Source organism: Aquarana catesbeiana, linkage group LG03 (genome assembly GCF_042186555.1).
Source record: "Aquarana catesbeiana isolate 2022-GZ linkage group LG03, ASM4218655v1, whole genome shotgun sequence".
NCBI classification, from domain to species: domain Eukaryota; kingdom Metazoa; phylum Chordata; class Amphibia; order Anura; family Ranidae; genus Aquarana; species Aquarana catesbeiana.
Genome location: NC_133326.1, coordinates 404,078,145 through 404,096,983, shown reverse-complemented (window position 1 = coordinate 404,096,983; position 18,839 = coordinate 404,078,145). Strand labels below are relative to the sequence as shown.

Genomic DNA, 18,839 nt, shown 5'->3' with positions numbered 1-18,839 from the left:
GTGAAAATGTGCAAATTGGGCCCAAAGTGTCAATATTTTGTGTGACCACCATTATTTTCCAGCACTGCCTTAACCCTCTTGAGCATGAAGTTCACCAGAGCTTCACAGGTTGCCACTGGAGTCCTGTTCCACTCCTCCATGACGACATCACGGAGCTGGTGGGTGTTAGAGACCTTGCGCTCCTCCACCTTCCGTTTGAGGATGTCCCACAGATGCTCAATAGGGTTTAGGTCTGGAGACATGCTTGGCCAGTCCATCACCTTTACCCTCAGCTTCTTCAGCAAGGCAGTGGTCATCTTGGAGGTGTGTTTGGGGTCATTATCATGTTGGAGTATTGCCCTGCGGCCCAGTCTCCGAAGGGAGGGGATCATGCTGTGCTTCAGTATGTCACAGTACATGTTGGCATTCATGGTTCCCTCAATAAACTGTAGCTCCCCAGTCTCGGCAGCACTCATGCAGTCCCAGACCATGACACTCCCACCACCATGCTTGACTGTAGGCAAGACACACTTGTCTTTGTACTCCTCACCTGGATGCCGCCACACACGCTTGACACCATCTGAACTAAATACGTTTTGTCTTGGTCTCATCAGACCATAGTACATGGTTCCAGTAATCCATGTCCTTAGTCTGCTTGTCTTCAGCAAACTATTTGCGGACTTTCTTGTACATCATCTTTAGAAAAGGCTTCCTTCTGGGATGACAGTTATGCAGATCAATTTGATGCAATGTGTGGCATATGGTCTGAGCACTGACATGCTGACCCCCACCCCTTTAACCTCTGCACCAATGCTGGTAGCACTCATACATCTATTTCACAAAGACAACCTCTGGATATGATGCTAAGCATGTGCACTCAACTACTTTGGTCGACCATGGTGAGGCCTGTTCTGAGTGGAACCTGTCCTGTTAAACCACTGTATGGTCTTGGCCACAGTGCTGTAGCTCAGTTTCAGGGTCTTGGCAATCTTCTTATAGCCTAGGCCATCTTTTTGTAGAGCAAGAATTCTTTTTTTCAGATCCTCAGAGAGTTCTTTGCCATGAGGTGCCATATTGAACTTCCATTGATCAGTATGAGAAAGTGAGAGGGATAACACCAAATTTAACACACCTGCTACCCATTCACACCTGAGACCTTGTAGCACTAATGACTCACATGACACCGGGGAGGGAAAATGGCTAATTGGGCCCAATTTGGATATTTTCACTTAGGGATGTACTCACTTATATTGCCAGCGGTTTAGATATTAATGGCTGTATGGTGAGTTATTTTGAGGGGACAGCAAATTCACACTGTTATTCCAAGCTGTACACTCACTACTTTGCATTGTAGCAAATTGTAATTTCTTCAGTGTTGTCACATGAAAAGATAGAATAAAATATTTACAAAAATGTGAGGGGTGTACTCACTTTTGTGAGGTACTGTATATATATATAAATATTGGAATTATTTAAATGCAGTGGATGCAAGCAATTGGACTTTGAACATTAAGCATGTTGTAGTCTAAGAAATAATAAGATATACCGGGTAATAAAGTACTAAAATAAATATAATTACAGTTAAGGAGAGGCCAAAAGGAAATTCTGGGAAGAAAGCCAGTGATGATAAAGGTCTTATAAGTCATACTGATACACAGTTGAGTAACTACCATTTGAATCCAGCAGCCACTTAATATCAATTCACTGGAAATTGACTTGAATAATATAGAACACATAAATTAATTATCTAAAAGGAGTGATATTGCAATTGACCATTGAGTTCCCATGATACATATTACGATTTTTTTTTAATGCAAGCGAACACCAATCATTCAAGACAAGCTATATTTGGAGAGGACACTGTCCAATGCTTTGTGCATGAGCATCTGCTGCTCAATTAGCTGACATGACCCTTTGTTCAACATGTAATTCTATTCAAACACACACACACATACTAAAATAAGCATTAAGCTGCAAATGCACTTAGCACTATGTGAATGAGACATTTTGCATCACACATGTATTGTGTATAGGATAAATTGCCTTTGCTGAGTTCTGAAAACAGGATATAACTGTGGCTGTTACCCTTTGGATTCAGTGCTACATTTGAGGGATGAGAACTGAGTGGTTGCTCTGGACAACTATTTTACTCTATTTTAGTTTTTGAAAAAAATGAACAGTAGAGTGTGGTCAGACAAGCACACACAATCCTACCACTATAATTCCTTTAAATTAACTTTACAAAAACATGCAAGTTTATAAAGCTCAGACTTGATTGTTTATGTCAATGCAGACAGATGCCTCCTTTAGCTCACCTAAATGCTTTGTTACATTTAGCGTTGGTCAGCTAAGGATGTGTGGTACAGTCAGATTGTTTCCATGAGGACTGGCTGAATAGTATCAGTGAGAATATGTCTGTTAGTTCATAGCTAATACTAATTATTAACTCTATAATGTGATTACTTAGAATAAAATTCTCCATATTTTCTATATTTTTATAGATCCTATACTGTTTTACTGTACATTAGTTACAGTATCAGTTCAGAGAGGAAGGTAAAGGCAAAAGGATATAAATCATATTTTATAGCTTTGTAGATATATGGCCCCCTTTTCTATTAATGTTTTTGTAAAGGCATTCCCTGCATTAATGGATAAGTTCATGTTTTTGAACATGTTACATGTTACACCCATACTTAGAGTGCAACATGTATCAGGTTTAGCAATCTCCCCCTATACCACCCTTTTCCCCCTTTGCCAAGACAGTGGGCAGGGGATCTTCTCCTCATACCCATTGTCACAATTTAAAAACAGCAAGGCTTGTTGGGGCTCTGTCCACACAGCTGCATCATTCATTCACAGAGTTCTGTGAATTAATGAAATACAAGTCCCATCTGCCACTGAGTTTTGAATGAACTGTGAGGCACTAGTGAGCGCTCTTGTAGTCCATTGATCCTTCTTGGACTTTAGTAACTGTCTACCTGTACAGGAGTTATGGGTAGACAGCTGTACCAAAAGTCGGTAGAAGTCTGACATTGCATTCGCAATGCTTTTCAGGCCCCTGAGAAAAAATAAATAAATGCACATTTGTTAACCTGCAAAAAAATTGCCTTTCAATTTTTAAAGCGAACTTATCCTTTAATATACTTTATACTGTATACTTATATACTTTATCCTATCTTGATTAAGACTGTGCCTGCCTGCAATGGCTCCCTACTCTCTCTCTGCTTACAGAGCCTGCTGCTGGTAATCAAATCCTGTAAACAGAGAGCGAGGGGCAGTTCTGAGCTGTACTGTCTATATCTATAGACATAGCCGCATGTACGCATACATAGGAAGCGGCTTCCTATGGCGGTGCACAGAAAAGAGCAACAGCAAGGGATCGCAGAAGAGGAGGTTCAGGGCCCCTCTGTGCAAAATTATTGCACAGAGCAGGTAAGTATAATGTGTTTATTATTTTAAAAAATCAGGCTTTACAACCTCTTTAAGTAAAATAGGAAAAGAGTAAGGGGCAGGCATAGGCAATTTCTGCCTAAAGTGCTATGTCCTGTTTAAAGTTTTTTTTGTATTAGTAAAATAATAAACAAGCCCCAGTTCTTCTCTTCCTGGGTCCCCCACTGGTGCTCCTGGCTCCTCCACTACAGCGAGATCCTTATATAGAATGACGCTTCCTATGGGGGCACTCATGTAGGTTCACTTCCGAGCTGTCCTGTATGCGTCAATTGACATAGACTGGGTGGCTTGGCCCTGCCCCTGCTCCCTCATCACAAAATATAATTGACAGCAGCCAATGGCTCCAACTGCTATCAATCTACCCAGTGAGGAGGGACAGACCGGGAGAGCTGCTGCTCTCGTGCACATCGCTGGATCTAGATCAGGCTCAGGTAAATATAAGGAGAGGGCTGGGGGATCCTCTGGCACAGAAGTTTTTTTACCTTAATGCAGAGAAAACCTTCATCGTTTAAAAACCCCTTTATGTGTGTGGCAGGAAGATATTTCATCATACTCTTATCGTTTCTCATCATGTCTTTTTCACTCTGCTCATTTAGTCATCTTTCAATCATCTTTTAATACTTAATTAACCTTGATTGGCTGGAAGGGGGTGTGTTAGCCTGGAGCAGCCAGATTTCAATGGAGGGGATATCCCTTCCTGTTTAGGGGTTCTGTTTAGGGCACTTACTCCTTCCCCCTTTTGCTTTGTTTTTCTGAGGATTTAACATTTACTTTTTAGTCTTGGTTATATTATTTTGCAAAAATATATTGCCACCACTATTTAAGCCAGTAACGTTTTTTTTTTTTTCATTAGGGATTTGGCATACTGCCTTTATTGGACACCATGAGTGAACTGCTTCTGGGGACTTGGAGGACATTTTATACACATGTATACTCTTTTGCCTCCCTTCTCCTGTTCAGTGGGATTAAACATGTCTTGGTTTACTGGTTATTACTTTATCCTATATCCAGGGTTTTCCTGCTCTATGGATGTGCCCTATTTTAATCAATTTCCTATATTCTGAATACATTTTTTTTTTTTTTTAGTGCAGCCTTTGCTTTTATGTTTTGTCACTTGCACTGGCCAGCTCCCATGTCTGCCCCCAGGGTTTCGCTTTTAATTTCTGCATGTGTTCCTGCCATCTAAGTGGTGGGTAAACCTTATAGCTCAGCCTGGCATTTAATAATGTACTGATGCTTTGTGTATGTGGTTGTTGTTATTATTGTTAATGTTTTATTATGTCTGTTTAGATCAACTATTAAACTATGCCTCCATATCTGCCTCCTGAGGAAGCTGCTCACACTGCAAAACATGTAGGTATGGTTGGAGTTTGTGTACCCTTGTATTGTACCTCCCTCCGGGATTGGGATATTAGATCTAAATCTTTATAGTTGCCAAGAGAAATGCTCTCCAAGATTGTAGAGGCTGATCTTTTAATAATGTATTTGTGATTTTTAACTTAATTTGTGTTATAAAATTTACATTTTTGGAAGAAATTGTTGGGGTACTGAGAAAGTCCATGTACCTCTTCAATCAAATCATCTTTCAAACATGAATCTGTGCATGGCTGTGATATTTGCCTTGCTGTTGCCTTTGGTAACCACTGACTTCAGTCATCTTTCAAACAGGAATCTATCGTTCATGAGCCACCGTGACATCTGCTTTGCTAATAGTTATTGTAACAGCTGGTTACAGGTTACAATTTTTCCAGCATATCCCTACAGCATATTTCCCAGCATATCCCTACAACAGAAGTTGCTCAAATGACTTTTGTCGAAAATGGGCAGTCACACATTGATAGTAATTTAGCCCATCTATGCTGAACTTGCCAAATTTTGATTAGTGTATGGAACCTTTACACTTATTTGCCTGGTACCTTGCCTGATGATCAAGGAGCTAATCTTATCTTCTTGTCTCTGTCTTGGTTTGCAATTTTCTTGAGTTGAAAACCTCCACTCCCATATAGGTATTAATTATTCAACTTTCGCCCCCCCTCCATCTGACTATAAACATAGTACAACTTCTAGGGACAGAATAGGCTAGTGACAGGCATAGGCCTGCTTAAAATGGAACTTCACTCTCCCAATCAACATTGATTATTTTTAATCCTCATGCTGCTAACATTAGTAAATAGATAAGAAAGTATATCATATTTACTTATTTTAAACTTTTTTTTTTTTTAATTCAGTCGCTTCCTGGTTTCTTGCCTAGGCAAAGGATGTCATACAGTACATCCCAGGAGTTTTCAGTCTTCCCAAGATTAAAAAAAAGGTGTGGGGTCCCCTCCAAAATTAATACCAGACCCTTATCCGAGCATGCAGCCCAGTAGGCCAGGAAAGTGGGGATGAGTGAGTGGCCCCCCTCCTGAACCATATCAGGCCACGTGCCCTTAACATGGGGGGTGCTTTTGGGCAGTGAAGGCTCTGCCCCCACCCCAAATCACATTGTCCCCATGTTTATGGGGACAAGGGCCCCTTCCCCACAACCCTGGGTGGTGGTTGTGGGTGTCTGTGGGCAGGGGCCTTATCAGAATCTGGAAGCCCCCTTTGACAAGGGCCCCCCCTCTGTGAATGAGTATGGGGTACATAGTACACCTACCCATTCACCAAAAAAGTGTAAAAGGTAAGTAAAGACCCATCATAAGTTCTTGACAATTCCTTTATTGAAAAAAAAAAAAAAAAAAAAAAAAATTCCTCCAGTGTAAATCCATCATCAATCATGACGCCCACCGCACCGCTGGACCCCAAAAAAGGAATAAAGAAAACCTCCAGTCTAGTCGAAGGTTCCTTCCGACTGCCTTCTCTGCCATCTGACATGTATTAAATAACAAGGGGCGGAGTCACCCAATGACATAATTTGGTGACCCCACCCCATGTGACATCATCGACCCAGCATTCCCTTGTCTATGACATCACAAGGGGGTGGGGTCACCCACTGACATCATTCGGTGACTCTGCCCCCTAGTTATTGAAGAAATGTCAGGCGGTGAAGCAGGCAGATGGCGGGAACCTTCAACAAAGCCGGAGGTTTTTTATTTCCCTTTTTTCAGGTCCAGCAGTGGATCTACAAGAGGGACATTTTTTATTTTTTATAAAAGACTTATCAAAAACTTGTGCTGTGTTTTTACTCACTTTTTACACTTTTTTGGTGAATGGGTAAGGGTACTATGTAACCCATACTTATTTACATAGAGGAGGGGCCAGGCTTCTAGGGGCTTCCAGATTCTGATAAGCCCCTGCCCGCAGACACCCACAACAACCACTCCAGGGTTGTGGGGAAGAGGCCCTTGTCTCCATCAGCATGGTGGGCAAGGTGCTTTGGGATGGGGGAATAGCCCCCTGCCCCAAAGCACCCCCCATGACAAGGGCATGTGTCCTGGTATGGTTCAGGAGGGGGCGCTCGCTGCCCCCCTTTCCTGGCCTGCTGGGCTTCATGCTCAGATTAGCGTCTGCTATGGATTTTGTTTTTTTTTTTATTTTGGCATGGGGTTCCCCTTAAAATGCATACCAGACATGAAGAGAATGGTATGGATTGGGGGTGCACGCTGCTTTTTTTCAGAATTTTTAATTGGCAGTATTCTATTGTTTAGATTTCAGCTCCCAGTGGGAAGCCTGCTGACAGCTGATGAGTTATCGGTTGTTAAGGAGGTGGCGGACGGCTACCCAGCCCGCTCCATAACTACCAGCTAATCTTCACACAAAATTTGAATTGGTTGATCATTTTTTCGACCGATCCGAATATGAATTGTTCTGAAAATGTGGAATTTGTTAGAAAATTAAGATACAAAATGTAATTAAACTAATTTCAACTATATTCGCTACTATTTCACTCAGAGATTCGGATACATCAAAATCTTCAAAAAACATAAAATGTGTCCAAAATTACATTCGGACCAAAACGAATTGCACATGTCTAATTGTTACACAGGGGTGTTTTGTCTGGTCTTGGAGAACAGATGATACACCGTTTCTGGAGGTGTGTTTTCACAGCTGTGGAGTATAAAGAAGAAAAATTACAATTACTGTTTTTCTTTTTGTACATTTTTCATTTTACTGAAGATTTATTTTTGTGGCATCACACTCATTGAGGCAGCAAAGGTGGAAGTTGAGTAAAAGGTAAATATATTTTCTAACTTGTCCCCCCATACCTTTTTTTTTTAATGTTTATGCTGCTCTTCAGCAAAGAAGGGCACACTTAAAAAGCAAACCTCAGATTTTAGCTGCAAGGTCTGCTTTAAGTTAGACAAGAGATAACAGTAAAAAGCAGGTTTATTTTATTTCTGTAGGTTGCAGGAGAAAAAAGTGGTTATCATTTATCTTTTCTTTGACTTTGCTCCCAAGGTTGTATGCCAGTGTTCTACTCATTGTGTTATTGAGCAGAAGTTAGCACAAGTGACTTGTCACACTACCAAAAAAAGATTGTTTACCTCTGTTTAGAAGGAACATCTGTAATTGTAATAGTCAAAATGTATTTGGCAAAACAGTCTCTATGGTAATGACTATATACACAAAGCATGGCAAGATTGCATCGGCAAAGAATAATAGTGACCAAAAACAAAACACCATACAGTGTGGCTGTTATGGATACAAAAGCTCCCGCTAAACTGGCAGCAACACTTTGTCCTCTTCAAAAGTCTGACAGGTCACCCATTTTACTGCCAACTTATACTAAACCCTGCTGAACTTAATGGAGCTGATTTACTAAAGGCAAAAAGACTGTGCACTTTGCACATGCACTTAACCTCAATTTCCCCAGAGCTTAGGGAATGTGGAAAAGCTCTGGTGTTTTTTATCATCCAATCACGTGCAAGCAAAAATGCTGTTTTTTTTAATTTTCCTTGCGCCTGATTGGATATTCTTTACAAAGCGAAGCTTCACCACATTCACTAAGCTCTGGGGAAAATGAGTACAACTGCACTTGCAAGGTGCACAGTCTATATGCCTTTAGTAAATCAACCCCAATGTGTAATACATTTACTATAGCCTAGACAAGTAAAATTAAGCTCCACAATATTGATGTTCACAATGTTTTGTCCACCTCCTATAAATTGAAATACTGAGTTTGACAATGTTGTTTCATGTTTTGTGCCAGAGCTAAATAGATAAACAAACTGCACCCATTACTCACCTCGACGCAAAACGGTTCTAGCAAACAAATTCAGGGCCTGAGCGACTTCTGGTTCTTCCTGGTGTTTCCTCTGGTTTACTTCCTGGCTCCAAGTGTTTGACATCACATCCAGATTGAGGGGCTTGCTGCTATACCAATGATCACCTCGAATGCTGCCACCTGCTGGAGGTTTTACAGATATGTCTTTATTTTACATGTGAGTGCAATATTCTTTATTTTATGGATTTTTAATAAATATTACACTTAGATTTTGGGGCTTCCCCTTTCCCTTTTTTTAAATAGTTTTTTACATACTGCTGGTTCTTCCTGGTGTGCTCCCTGGTATACCTCTTAGATCCTGGTATCTGACATTACAACCACCTGGAAGGTTCTGCTGTAATACCACTGACCTCCTGGTATACTACCACCTACTGGAGACTTAACAGATGTGCTCATATACGCATTTTACATGCGTGCCATGTATACTTTTCATTTTTTTGAGTTTTAAAAAATACTACACTCAGGTAATCAGATTAAGATGAGTAACTAGTGCGCTACTCTGTGTTTGACCAAACAACAACAAAATAAATAATAATAAAAAACAAAAACAAACTAGTGTTAATAAACAGTGTCTAATGTTTAGTGGATAAAGCTGCCATATTCCATGTAGTATCACAACATACATAAACCATGATAATCAAAATATATGAAATAGCGCTGAATCTGTTTCTCAATATAACCAATATAAAAGTGTTCACATACAAAAATATATATAGAAGCGTATATGCACATATTAATAATAAAAACAAGTGATAAATGTCACTCAAAGATGACCACAATATGCGGTCGGTATTACCAAAATCCAGTGAGGAAAGTGTAAATAACATAATTAATGAAAAAGTGTTGAATAATGATAAAAAGTGACCACAATAAGTAGAGTAACAAAAAGTTCAGTGTAAAAAAGGACTCAGATCCATCTGGATGTAGTGTTTTTAACTGTAAGTCTCTATATTTGTTTTAATAAATTCAGTTACTTATACTACACCATGGGGAGTATTATTGTCATTCTATGTGCAAGTTGATTGATCAGTATCCCTATTGAGTGACACATATTCCATGGAGGCCCGTGTTTGATCCAATGCCTGTTATCTTATTGATGAAGGTGAGTAGCCATTGCACTTATTGGTGGAGTGTAATTAATTTCTTTGGACTAAGCACCGACACTGCTTGAGCCTTCTCTGATCACTGGATTTTGAAGCAACTTTCAAGCACTTTTCACGAAGAACTATATTTTTTGATACTCACCTTTATTTACACTGGGCTTATTATTACTCTACTTATTGTGGTCACTTTTTATCACAATTCAACACTTTTTCATTAATTATGTTATTTACACTTTCCTCACTGGATTTTGGTTATACCTCATATTGTGGTCATCTTTGAGTGACACTTATCACTTGTTTTTATTATTGATATGTGCATATACATTTCTTTATATATTTTTGTATGTGAGCTCTTTTATATTGGTTATATTTATAAACAGATTCAGTGTTATTTCATATATTTTGATTACCTTCAGGTAGTGAAGCTTTCTATCCCTCTTATTTTTTTTTTTTTTGGATTGACATGTTTCACCACTGTAAAATATGATCATACTGTATTTTACATTTAAATAAACATATCATCGTTACACACTGATTACTACCTCTGCTTTGCAGCACTATAATCCACAATTTAATTATTACAATGCTTCTCTGAACCGTAAAAGCATGCATGCATGTAAAACCAAACGCAAATATGCTGATTTTATTTATTTTTTATATGAATGTGATTGGATATTCTTTGCAAAGTTAAACTTTCCCCACATTCACTAAGTTCTGGGGTATTCCCTTGCAAACTGCAACTTTCTTTGCAAAGGAACCCCAGGGACTTCAAAGGCTGCCTTTATGAAATCCTCAGTTTCGATGAGGCCATATACACGTACATACAAGTGAAAAGGCACTTCAAAGTGTATTGGCAGTAAAATTAATAATATTATCAGCACTCCAAAAAATGTGTTCACCTGAAAATAATGCTAGGACAAACGCCTATTGTGTATTACTGCTTTAGCGCTTATTGTTTACATCCCATCACTTTTTAATGCCAATGCACTGTTGCCGCTCTGTGTAGTGAAAAAGGAGATCTGCAGTGGTGGTTCATTATATCAATGGGTCTTAATGATTGACAGTTTATCACTGGACAATGTGATTGAGTTGGAATTACATGGGCGGGGGGCATTGTTTATTGCACCCAGCATCGTTTACAAAAAAAAGTGTACAGTTTGTTTTAGAAAAAAATTGGAGTGACCCTTTTCATAAACTACACATGACCCCAGAGTTGACCTTATAAGAGGGGTTTACAAAGCCTACCACTTGCATGATACCTTGTTTCAATGTCCCTCAAATGGGATTGTTCTTTGATGGGTGAATTATCAGAATCTGGAAGGCTATCTTAAAATGAGGGAGCCCTTATAACCCTTTCATGACTAAGCCTATTTTTGAAATTTGGTGTTTACAAGTTAAAATCCATATTTTTTGCTAGAAAATTACTTAGAACCCCCAAACATTATATATATTTTTTTAGAAGAGAGTCTAGAGAATAAAATGGCGATTGTTGCAATATTTTTTATCACACGGTATTTGTGCAGTGGTGTTTTAAACGCAAATTTTTGGAAAAGTGACACTTTCATGAATTTTAAAAAATCCAAACAGTAAAGTTACCCCAATTTTTTTGTATAATGTGAAAGATGATGTTACGCCCAGTAAATAGATACCAAACATGTCACCCTTTATAATTGCACGCACTCGTGGAATGGCGACGAACTACGGTACCCATGAATTTCCATAGGCGACGCTTTAAAAATTTTTTACGGTTACCAGGTTTGAGCTACAGAGGAGGTCTAGGGCTAGAATTATTGCTCTCGCTCTGACGATCGCGGCGATACCTCACATGTGTGGTTTGAACACCGTTTACATATGCGGGCGCGACTTCCGTATGCGTTTTCTTCGCTGCGCGAGCTCGCGGTGACGGGGGCACTTTAAAAAAATTTTTTTTATTTATTTATTTATTTTATTTATTTTTGTACTTTTATAAATTGTGTTTAAAAATTTTTTTTTTTTTTTTACTTTTATTGCTGTCACAAGCAATGTAAACATCCCTTGTAACAGTAATATGTGGTGACAGGTACTCTTTATGGAGGGATGGGGGGTCTAAAAGACCCCCCATCCCTCCTTTACACTTCAAAGTATTCAGATCGCCGAAAACGGCGATTCTGAATACTGTATACTTTTTTAAATTCGGCGCCATTGGCAGCCGAGTAAACGGGAAGTGACGTCATGACGTCGCTTCCGCGTTTACAATTAGAAGGCTGGAATGAAGCCACTCACAGCTTCGTTCCAGCCCGCCCCCAGCCGCCAGAGATTCCCGATTGGACACCGGGCCTCCCGATCGCACGGGAGGCCCGGTAACAGCGGTGGGAGGCGGCGGGAGGGGGGGGGATGTCCCCTCCCGCTCCTCCGGTATAACAACCGAGCGGCTTTTAGCCGCATCGGTTGTTATACTCGGGTAGCCGATCGCCCGCTAAAAACAACGGTACCGGGATGATGCCTGCAGCTGCGGGCATCATCCCGGTATAACCCCGGAAAGCCGAGTACGCATATGTGCGTTCGGTCGGCGGGAAGGGGATAATCACCTCCAAGTGAGTGAATACAGGATACATAGTACCCTGTTTGTCATTCACAAAAATGTAAATATAAACACTCACACCATAAAAAAAATCCTTCATTAGAAAAAAAAAAAAAAAGAAACATCCCATGATGTAAATCCAACTTTAATAATGTCACAAAGACTCATCATCAAGTTGTCCTATCTCACTCCCATTGCCAATGAGAAACCCCTGCAGGCAGAAATGCTGGTGGCATCTCTAATTAAATATATTCATCACCATAGTTAGTTATTGATATCACCCAGGATTCCCCATGGCATGTTTACATACCAAAGCCAGCAGGCATTTGTCCTTTATGGGCAGTAATGGCACCACTGCAAAAGGCCAGATCTCCAGCCAGGGGTCTGTCATTTAAATAATACATAAACATTTGGCCAATTATGTCACCCAGGATCCTCATCGGCTTCTGTATGTATACAAGTCACTACCAACTACTAAATGTCAGATTTAAGGCTGATGTTTGTGCAGCAAGAGGTTCATGTGAGTAAGCTGGCCATATATGGCAAGCTTGTTTGCTAAATCATCAAAAAGACTGGATTCAGACTGAACTCAAGTTAGACCTGAACCAAAAGCTCATCCCTACCATTTTATATTATAGCTACAGATACAAGATGAGGAAGATCTCCTTTTTCACAATACAGAGCAGCAGCAGTGAAGTGGGAGAGGGAAGTGATGGGATATATACAATAAGTGCTAAAGCAGTTGGTGTTTCTCCTGGTAATAATCTTAGGTAAGTATATTTTGTGGACCACTGCTAAAGTTATTTATTTTACTGAAATACTCATAGAGATGTCTTTTCTTGTTTAAAAAGGAACACCAGCAACAACACCCCATTCCAAAATCTCTTTGTTTATTTATTTATATTGCGAAAAGTTCCACACATTGGCCATTTATTTGAAACCTTTGCAATGGAGCTGGAATTTCTGTCCAATGCATATTCTCTCTTCCCCGCTACATTTTAGAACATTGCAGGGAATATTGGAGCCTCTCCATGGCTGCATAGACCAGCCAGTGTGGAATTAGGTCTGAAAACAGAATTTTGCATTTGTTTTTGTCATATTCACAAAAAAAATGCAAACACATTGCAACTTAACCATGATAACTAATCCATGAAATTCCTTTTTTTAAAGTGAACCTGTTAGCTATTTAAAAAGGTAAGACTAAAATACCTGCCTAACAGGGGGTGCTACAGTTTCCAGCTTCTATATTTACAAGCCAGACAACTCTCTTGCTTTTTGATGCTTCTTTTACCTCGCTATAGGGCTCTAACATCTGTGGTCTAAGCTCAGTCCAACTGCCCTTGGTGACTAGTATGTCATGTCCTCAATTGAAAAATAAAACCAACATCAGAGAAGTTCTTTAGCTAATGGAGTCATGGGTTGGAGGCACTGGATCCAAAGTGAGATTAGTCTTGCTGTCTGTAGTGGAAAATATGAAGCAGAGTGCAATAACTCAGGTTAGACTGCTCTCCCATAGAAAGAAGCCTCTGAGATGTGCTTAGGACAAAATGCAAGAGATATACTATAGTCCAAAAATATATACAAAAAATGTTCAGATACTTAATCATTGGTTTAACACCCATTCTCTCCTAAACGTCTGGCCAAAAAAAGGTATGCCTTTTTATTTTAAAATATTTTTAATGGCTTATTTTAAGGGGCATACAGAAAGAGCAAAACATACAAGACCTTAAATTGGGCCGACATAAACCAATTTTTTCAGTGGTAAATGATGTCTTTTGTAGCCAGAAGATGACAGATTTCTGCACGGTTTTTTATACCTTTTAATTAACTCAATATCCCTGTATTTTTACTATCTATAAAATCTGACCTATTTACAAGATGGTTTTGTTGGGTTACACTAAGCAGCCAGCACATTTCTCAAGAATGAATTGCATGCCCAAAGTAGTACAGTATATGAAAAAATGCATAAATAGAATATAATAGTCGAGTGTATTCAGGAAACAAAAATCACTGTATAGATCCTAATATATTTGTTACTCAGTGCTAGTGTTTCTCTGATCCTAGAGGAAATAACAGCTGCCTGCGGCCAGCCTTATACCTTTCTGTGTTTGCTGATGATTAAGACATTCTAATACTTAATGTGTAGAACGTTTGAAAAATCAGATTACGTTTATTACGAGTTTTCACATTCCATGTGCGACCCATAGCTTGCAAATGCTAACATGCTTTTCTTGATGAGAAAACAATGCAAATTAAGTACTGGATTATGAAATATTGTGTCTCCGAGTGTCAAAGACTGTTTCTGAAAATAATAATGTGCATTGAAAAAGCTCTTTCTGACTGATTTATTCAAGAATTTAAAGCTCTTTATTTTTATGATTCTGCATTTTACTTGTTTCATTCATTTATTTATTAGAAATATTTCCCCATAAGTGTGCTATCTTTTCTGATCTAATGAAAGCGTTCATACAAAAATGTTTTTTCCATAACTTTTTATAACCTAGATTTCTTTATCTACAATTGAATCTTTCCAAAATCTTTAAAATACTACACACTGCTTTGTGCTAGAATGTTCATCTCATCCTAGCAGGCTATTGATAATAGAACATTTACTTGCAGCGGACATAACATATTTTACAAGGTCCATGTCATTCTGCTGCTTCTACATACAAGTCTATCTTAATTCCACCATTAGCAAGTTAAATGTTTCCCTGTGACAAACTTACGGTAATGAGTTCATAAATTAACCAAACTGTCGAGACTGCCTTTTCTGAATATCTGTAATTTTATCAATAAAGTGATCCATACATCCTAATTTAAAATAATAATATAATATTTTTAAAAGTTTGGCTGCTGATCATGTATTTACTTGATCATGCCACTAATTGGATAACAAACCGTGCTGATAATGGTACATCAGTGGAATAGGAACTGTGGGCACAAGTGTGGCCAGGATTAGAGGGGTTCCATGTTAAGACCATCTGTTGCTCTGTTAGTGCTTAAAGATGAGTTATGTACAAAAAAATATATATATATATATATATATATATATATATATATATATATATTTGAGTCCTCAAAACATAGTTGCCTGTTGATCCTGAAAGTAGATCTATTATTTTTCCCCTTTCTCCAAAAGGGTGACATCAATGTTCATTCTGCAGTGAAATTGCACAGCAGCATTGTCATCCTTTAGACAGGATGGTCTGTAGTGATCAAAGCTGGAAACAGAAAGTGATTGCTGGTTGTGCAAACATGGAATGAATAGCTGTGGTTGCCAATAGCTTGTCATTGCTGTACACGCACAGCTGTCAACCCCAGCAGCAAGAATTGTAGTTAAACATCCTTGCGGATGCAGGCTTAGAATTCCATTGAGCCTCTGCATTGATTTTGCCAGTGCTTGCACCTTGTTTATCATGTACATGAATCTGATTGAGGCCAGCACTGAGGTCAGATTGCCCATACTGGACATTGTGTCCTCTTTGCATCACCTTCCAGCCACTGCATCCATTACATGTGCATGGCTGAGGAGTTCTGTAGTGTGGTTGGTAGAGCCAGATGAGGAATAGAGAGGATTTTGCCCATCAAGTGTGTCTTGCTGTTGAGTGACAGCACATGGCAGTGGGCGGATCCATAGTTGCTATTTAGTCTTGTTGTGAATCTTCCCACTGCCACATTTTGTCAATCGAAAACAAGGCAGACCCGATAGGGTGCTATTCTCTCAGTTCTCAATCAGTGTCTGCCAACCCAACAGACACTGCAGCTGTGGGGACTGGTCTCCCATCAGGTCTGCTTCCCCTGTGAGATGGTAGTTCCTAAATATAGGCTTTGTACCACTATCCCCAGTGTCTTTGTTTATCCCAGCTGACATGGGGCCAGGGATAGAGGATTGTGCGGGAAGCTGTCACATATGGTACAAGACAACTCTCAGCACAGGCATGCCCCACTCTGAGCACTGGCGTACCTCTGTATGCCAGCTCAGAGCTGTTCCTAATTACCACAAGTTTCCTAATACATGTACTAGTGACAGTTTATTAAAGTGGTGGTGGTTATAGCTACCTGAATTTGTTGCCTGGGTCAGTAATGTTACTGTCACTAGCACAAAAGCTTGCTCAAATTAGGCCCAGATAACTCTAAAAGAAACTATCACCAGAAAAGTGTCATTAAGCCTTACCAATTTCCACAGAAAGAGTCATTCTTGCAGTTTTACAAAGTCATGTTCAAATGGATCTCAGAGCAGGTGGGGTTTGCATCTAATGCAAATTTCTATCTTAACAAGGCCTCTTATTTTTCTTTATATGTAAAACAAAGGAGAAAATCAAACACTCATGCACCAAGAATAATATTAAAAATATTACACAGTATTATACTGAAAACAAGCACATATAAAAAATAAATTAAGAACGAAAATAGGGAATAAATTATAGATCCACACTAAACAAATAATGCATGTAACGCATGGTGCATGCTGGGTCAATGATGTCACAAGGGGAAGCGGTGCCACCAGGTGATGTTACCAGGTGGCCCTGCCCCTTATCTATTTTAGAACTGTCAAACAGCAGAGCAGGCATTTGGTGGTAAGCCTTTGATGCTGACGGAGCATTTTTTTTTGGGGGGGTCATGATTGACGATCAATCTACATCGGGGACATTGTTTTTTGTTAAAGGAGGTTTCCAGATTCTGATAGGCCCCCACAAACACCGCCCAGGGTTGGCGGTAAGAGGCCTTTGTCCCCGTTACCATGTGGACAAGGTGCTTTGGGGTGGGGGGCCCAAAGCACCCCCCATGCTGAGGGCATGTGTCCTTGTTTTGGTTCAGGAGGGGGGGTTGCTTGCTCATCCCCCTTTCCTGGCCTGCCGGGCTGCATGCTCGGATAAGGGTCTGGCATGGATTTCGGGGGGACCCCCCCCCCCACTGTTTTTTTATTTTGGCATGGGGTTCCCTTTAAATTCCATACCATTTTTTCACTATTTTCTATTGCCAGCAATGGATTTTTTTTCATTCAGCTGTCAGCTGGGAAACCCTTTGACAGCTTATGATTCATCTAAGGATGCAGTGGAAGGCTTCCTGGCCTACTCCTTAACAACCAGCTAATCACTATGGTGTGCGCAGTGCATTGTGGGGCGCTTGGCGGACGATCATACTGCCGAGCGTCCCGCAAATTCGGGTGTTTGACGGACGGATCAACAGGAGATGTTCAGCCCGAACTTTTGCTTAGCTTGAACTGTTCTCCCAACTCTACTGTTAATCACAGCCAGTGTGGGGGAAGCAGGGGCAGGGCTGAACCACACTCTGTGTTTATGGACTATGGGGGCACTCGGTGGGTGGAGCAGCCAGGACTGCTAGCGTGGGACCCTAGAAGAGGAAGATCGGGGCTGCTCTGTTTGTCATTAAAAAAAATAAGGGTTTACAATCACTTTAGGACTAGTGTTTAATGGAACATATGGCTTCCTGTGGTGTACAGTAGGTGGCTTTCCTAAAGACACAATTTGTAAAACTAGTTGGACATCATGACGATCTCAAGAAGGACAAGTGGTGGCTTTTAAACAAAAGGCTGTAAACATTTGTGCCGAGTCAGGGCACAGTTAAGTGAAGTACTTTTTGTGAGCTTTAAATCTGGTGAAATAAATTACTACACTATAATATTTTCTTTGGTTTATGGTGGTGAAATCCTCTGGAAAGAGAGTAACTGATTTAGGATGATATTGGAAGATCTGATGGTGAGACTGCAATTGTTTCAGATGGATTATCAAATATCCCAAAGCACTTGCTGACCTTTATCCACTTAGAGGTCACTGGAGCGACAGTGAGGGGGCATTTCTCACATTGGTGGTGGTATTTGGTGCTTTAGAGGAAGATCATTCCTCAAAAATAAGATCACATTCTATGGTGTGGTATATACCATGTTTATTTACAGACTTTACATATATGGACTTTTTCTAGTTGATTTTAATGTTATGTGTTGAAGTTGTATTAGTGCTGATTTCTTTTTTTGGGTTTGATGTTTAACGATATTTCACTAAAAGGAGGGCAGCTTCATTGGTTCACCTCACAGGGTAGCAGGCATCTTTTTTAAGTTTATGTTTATAAAAGATTTATGTTTTGTTTTTGGGGAAGCACTACATGTTTGTTGTTGTTTGTGTAGCCAATAGGAAGACTTTCCCTCACCTCCTGTGTTTTCACTGAGAAAAGTAGGGACACGAGAGACACCCAACAATGGTTTCAAACATTCCTTCCTCTAACCAAAAACAAAATAAAAATCAGTATCGGCTGAAATAGTACTTTAAATTTATGAATGCTTTTCTTTTTCCACAAAAAAAAATGTTATTATGAATTTTCGTAGACAATACAAATAACATCACATAACACATAATCATGTTACAAGTAGATAATAATCCAACTAGAAGATGCATAGAATTCAAACTTAAGAAGGCATGTGTCGACCTTTGTTGCTTCTAGATTTATTATTGGATCAGCTACAATAAGGCCCGTGTATCCCTGAGGAGCACCGTTCAAGTTGGCTAGGTGTACCTTGGAGTAT

The 18,839-nt window shown here is 39.7% G+C and overlaps 1 protein-coding gene across 6 annotated transcripts in view; it reads right to left on the bottom strand.

Moving 5' to 3' along the window:
• Window positions 1-18,839, bottom strand: part of TENM2 (teneurin transmembrane protein 2) — a 2,056,834-nt gene that overhangs the window by 1,099,159 nt on the left and 938,836 nt on the right. For 3 of the 6 annotated variants that reach the window (XM_073620699.1, XM_073620700.1, XM_073620702.1), the window contains one exon: window positions 8,597-8,758. The exons of the other annotated variants lie outside the window; for them this stretch is intronic. In XM_073620699.1, the coding sequence (XP_073476800.1) occupies window positions 8,597-8,758 (162 nt within the window). The remainder of the gene's footprint in view (window positions 1-8,596; window positions 8,759-18,839) is intronic. 6 annotated transcript variants of the gene reach the window in all.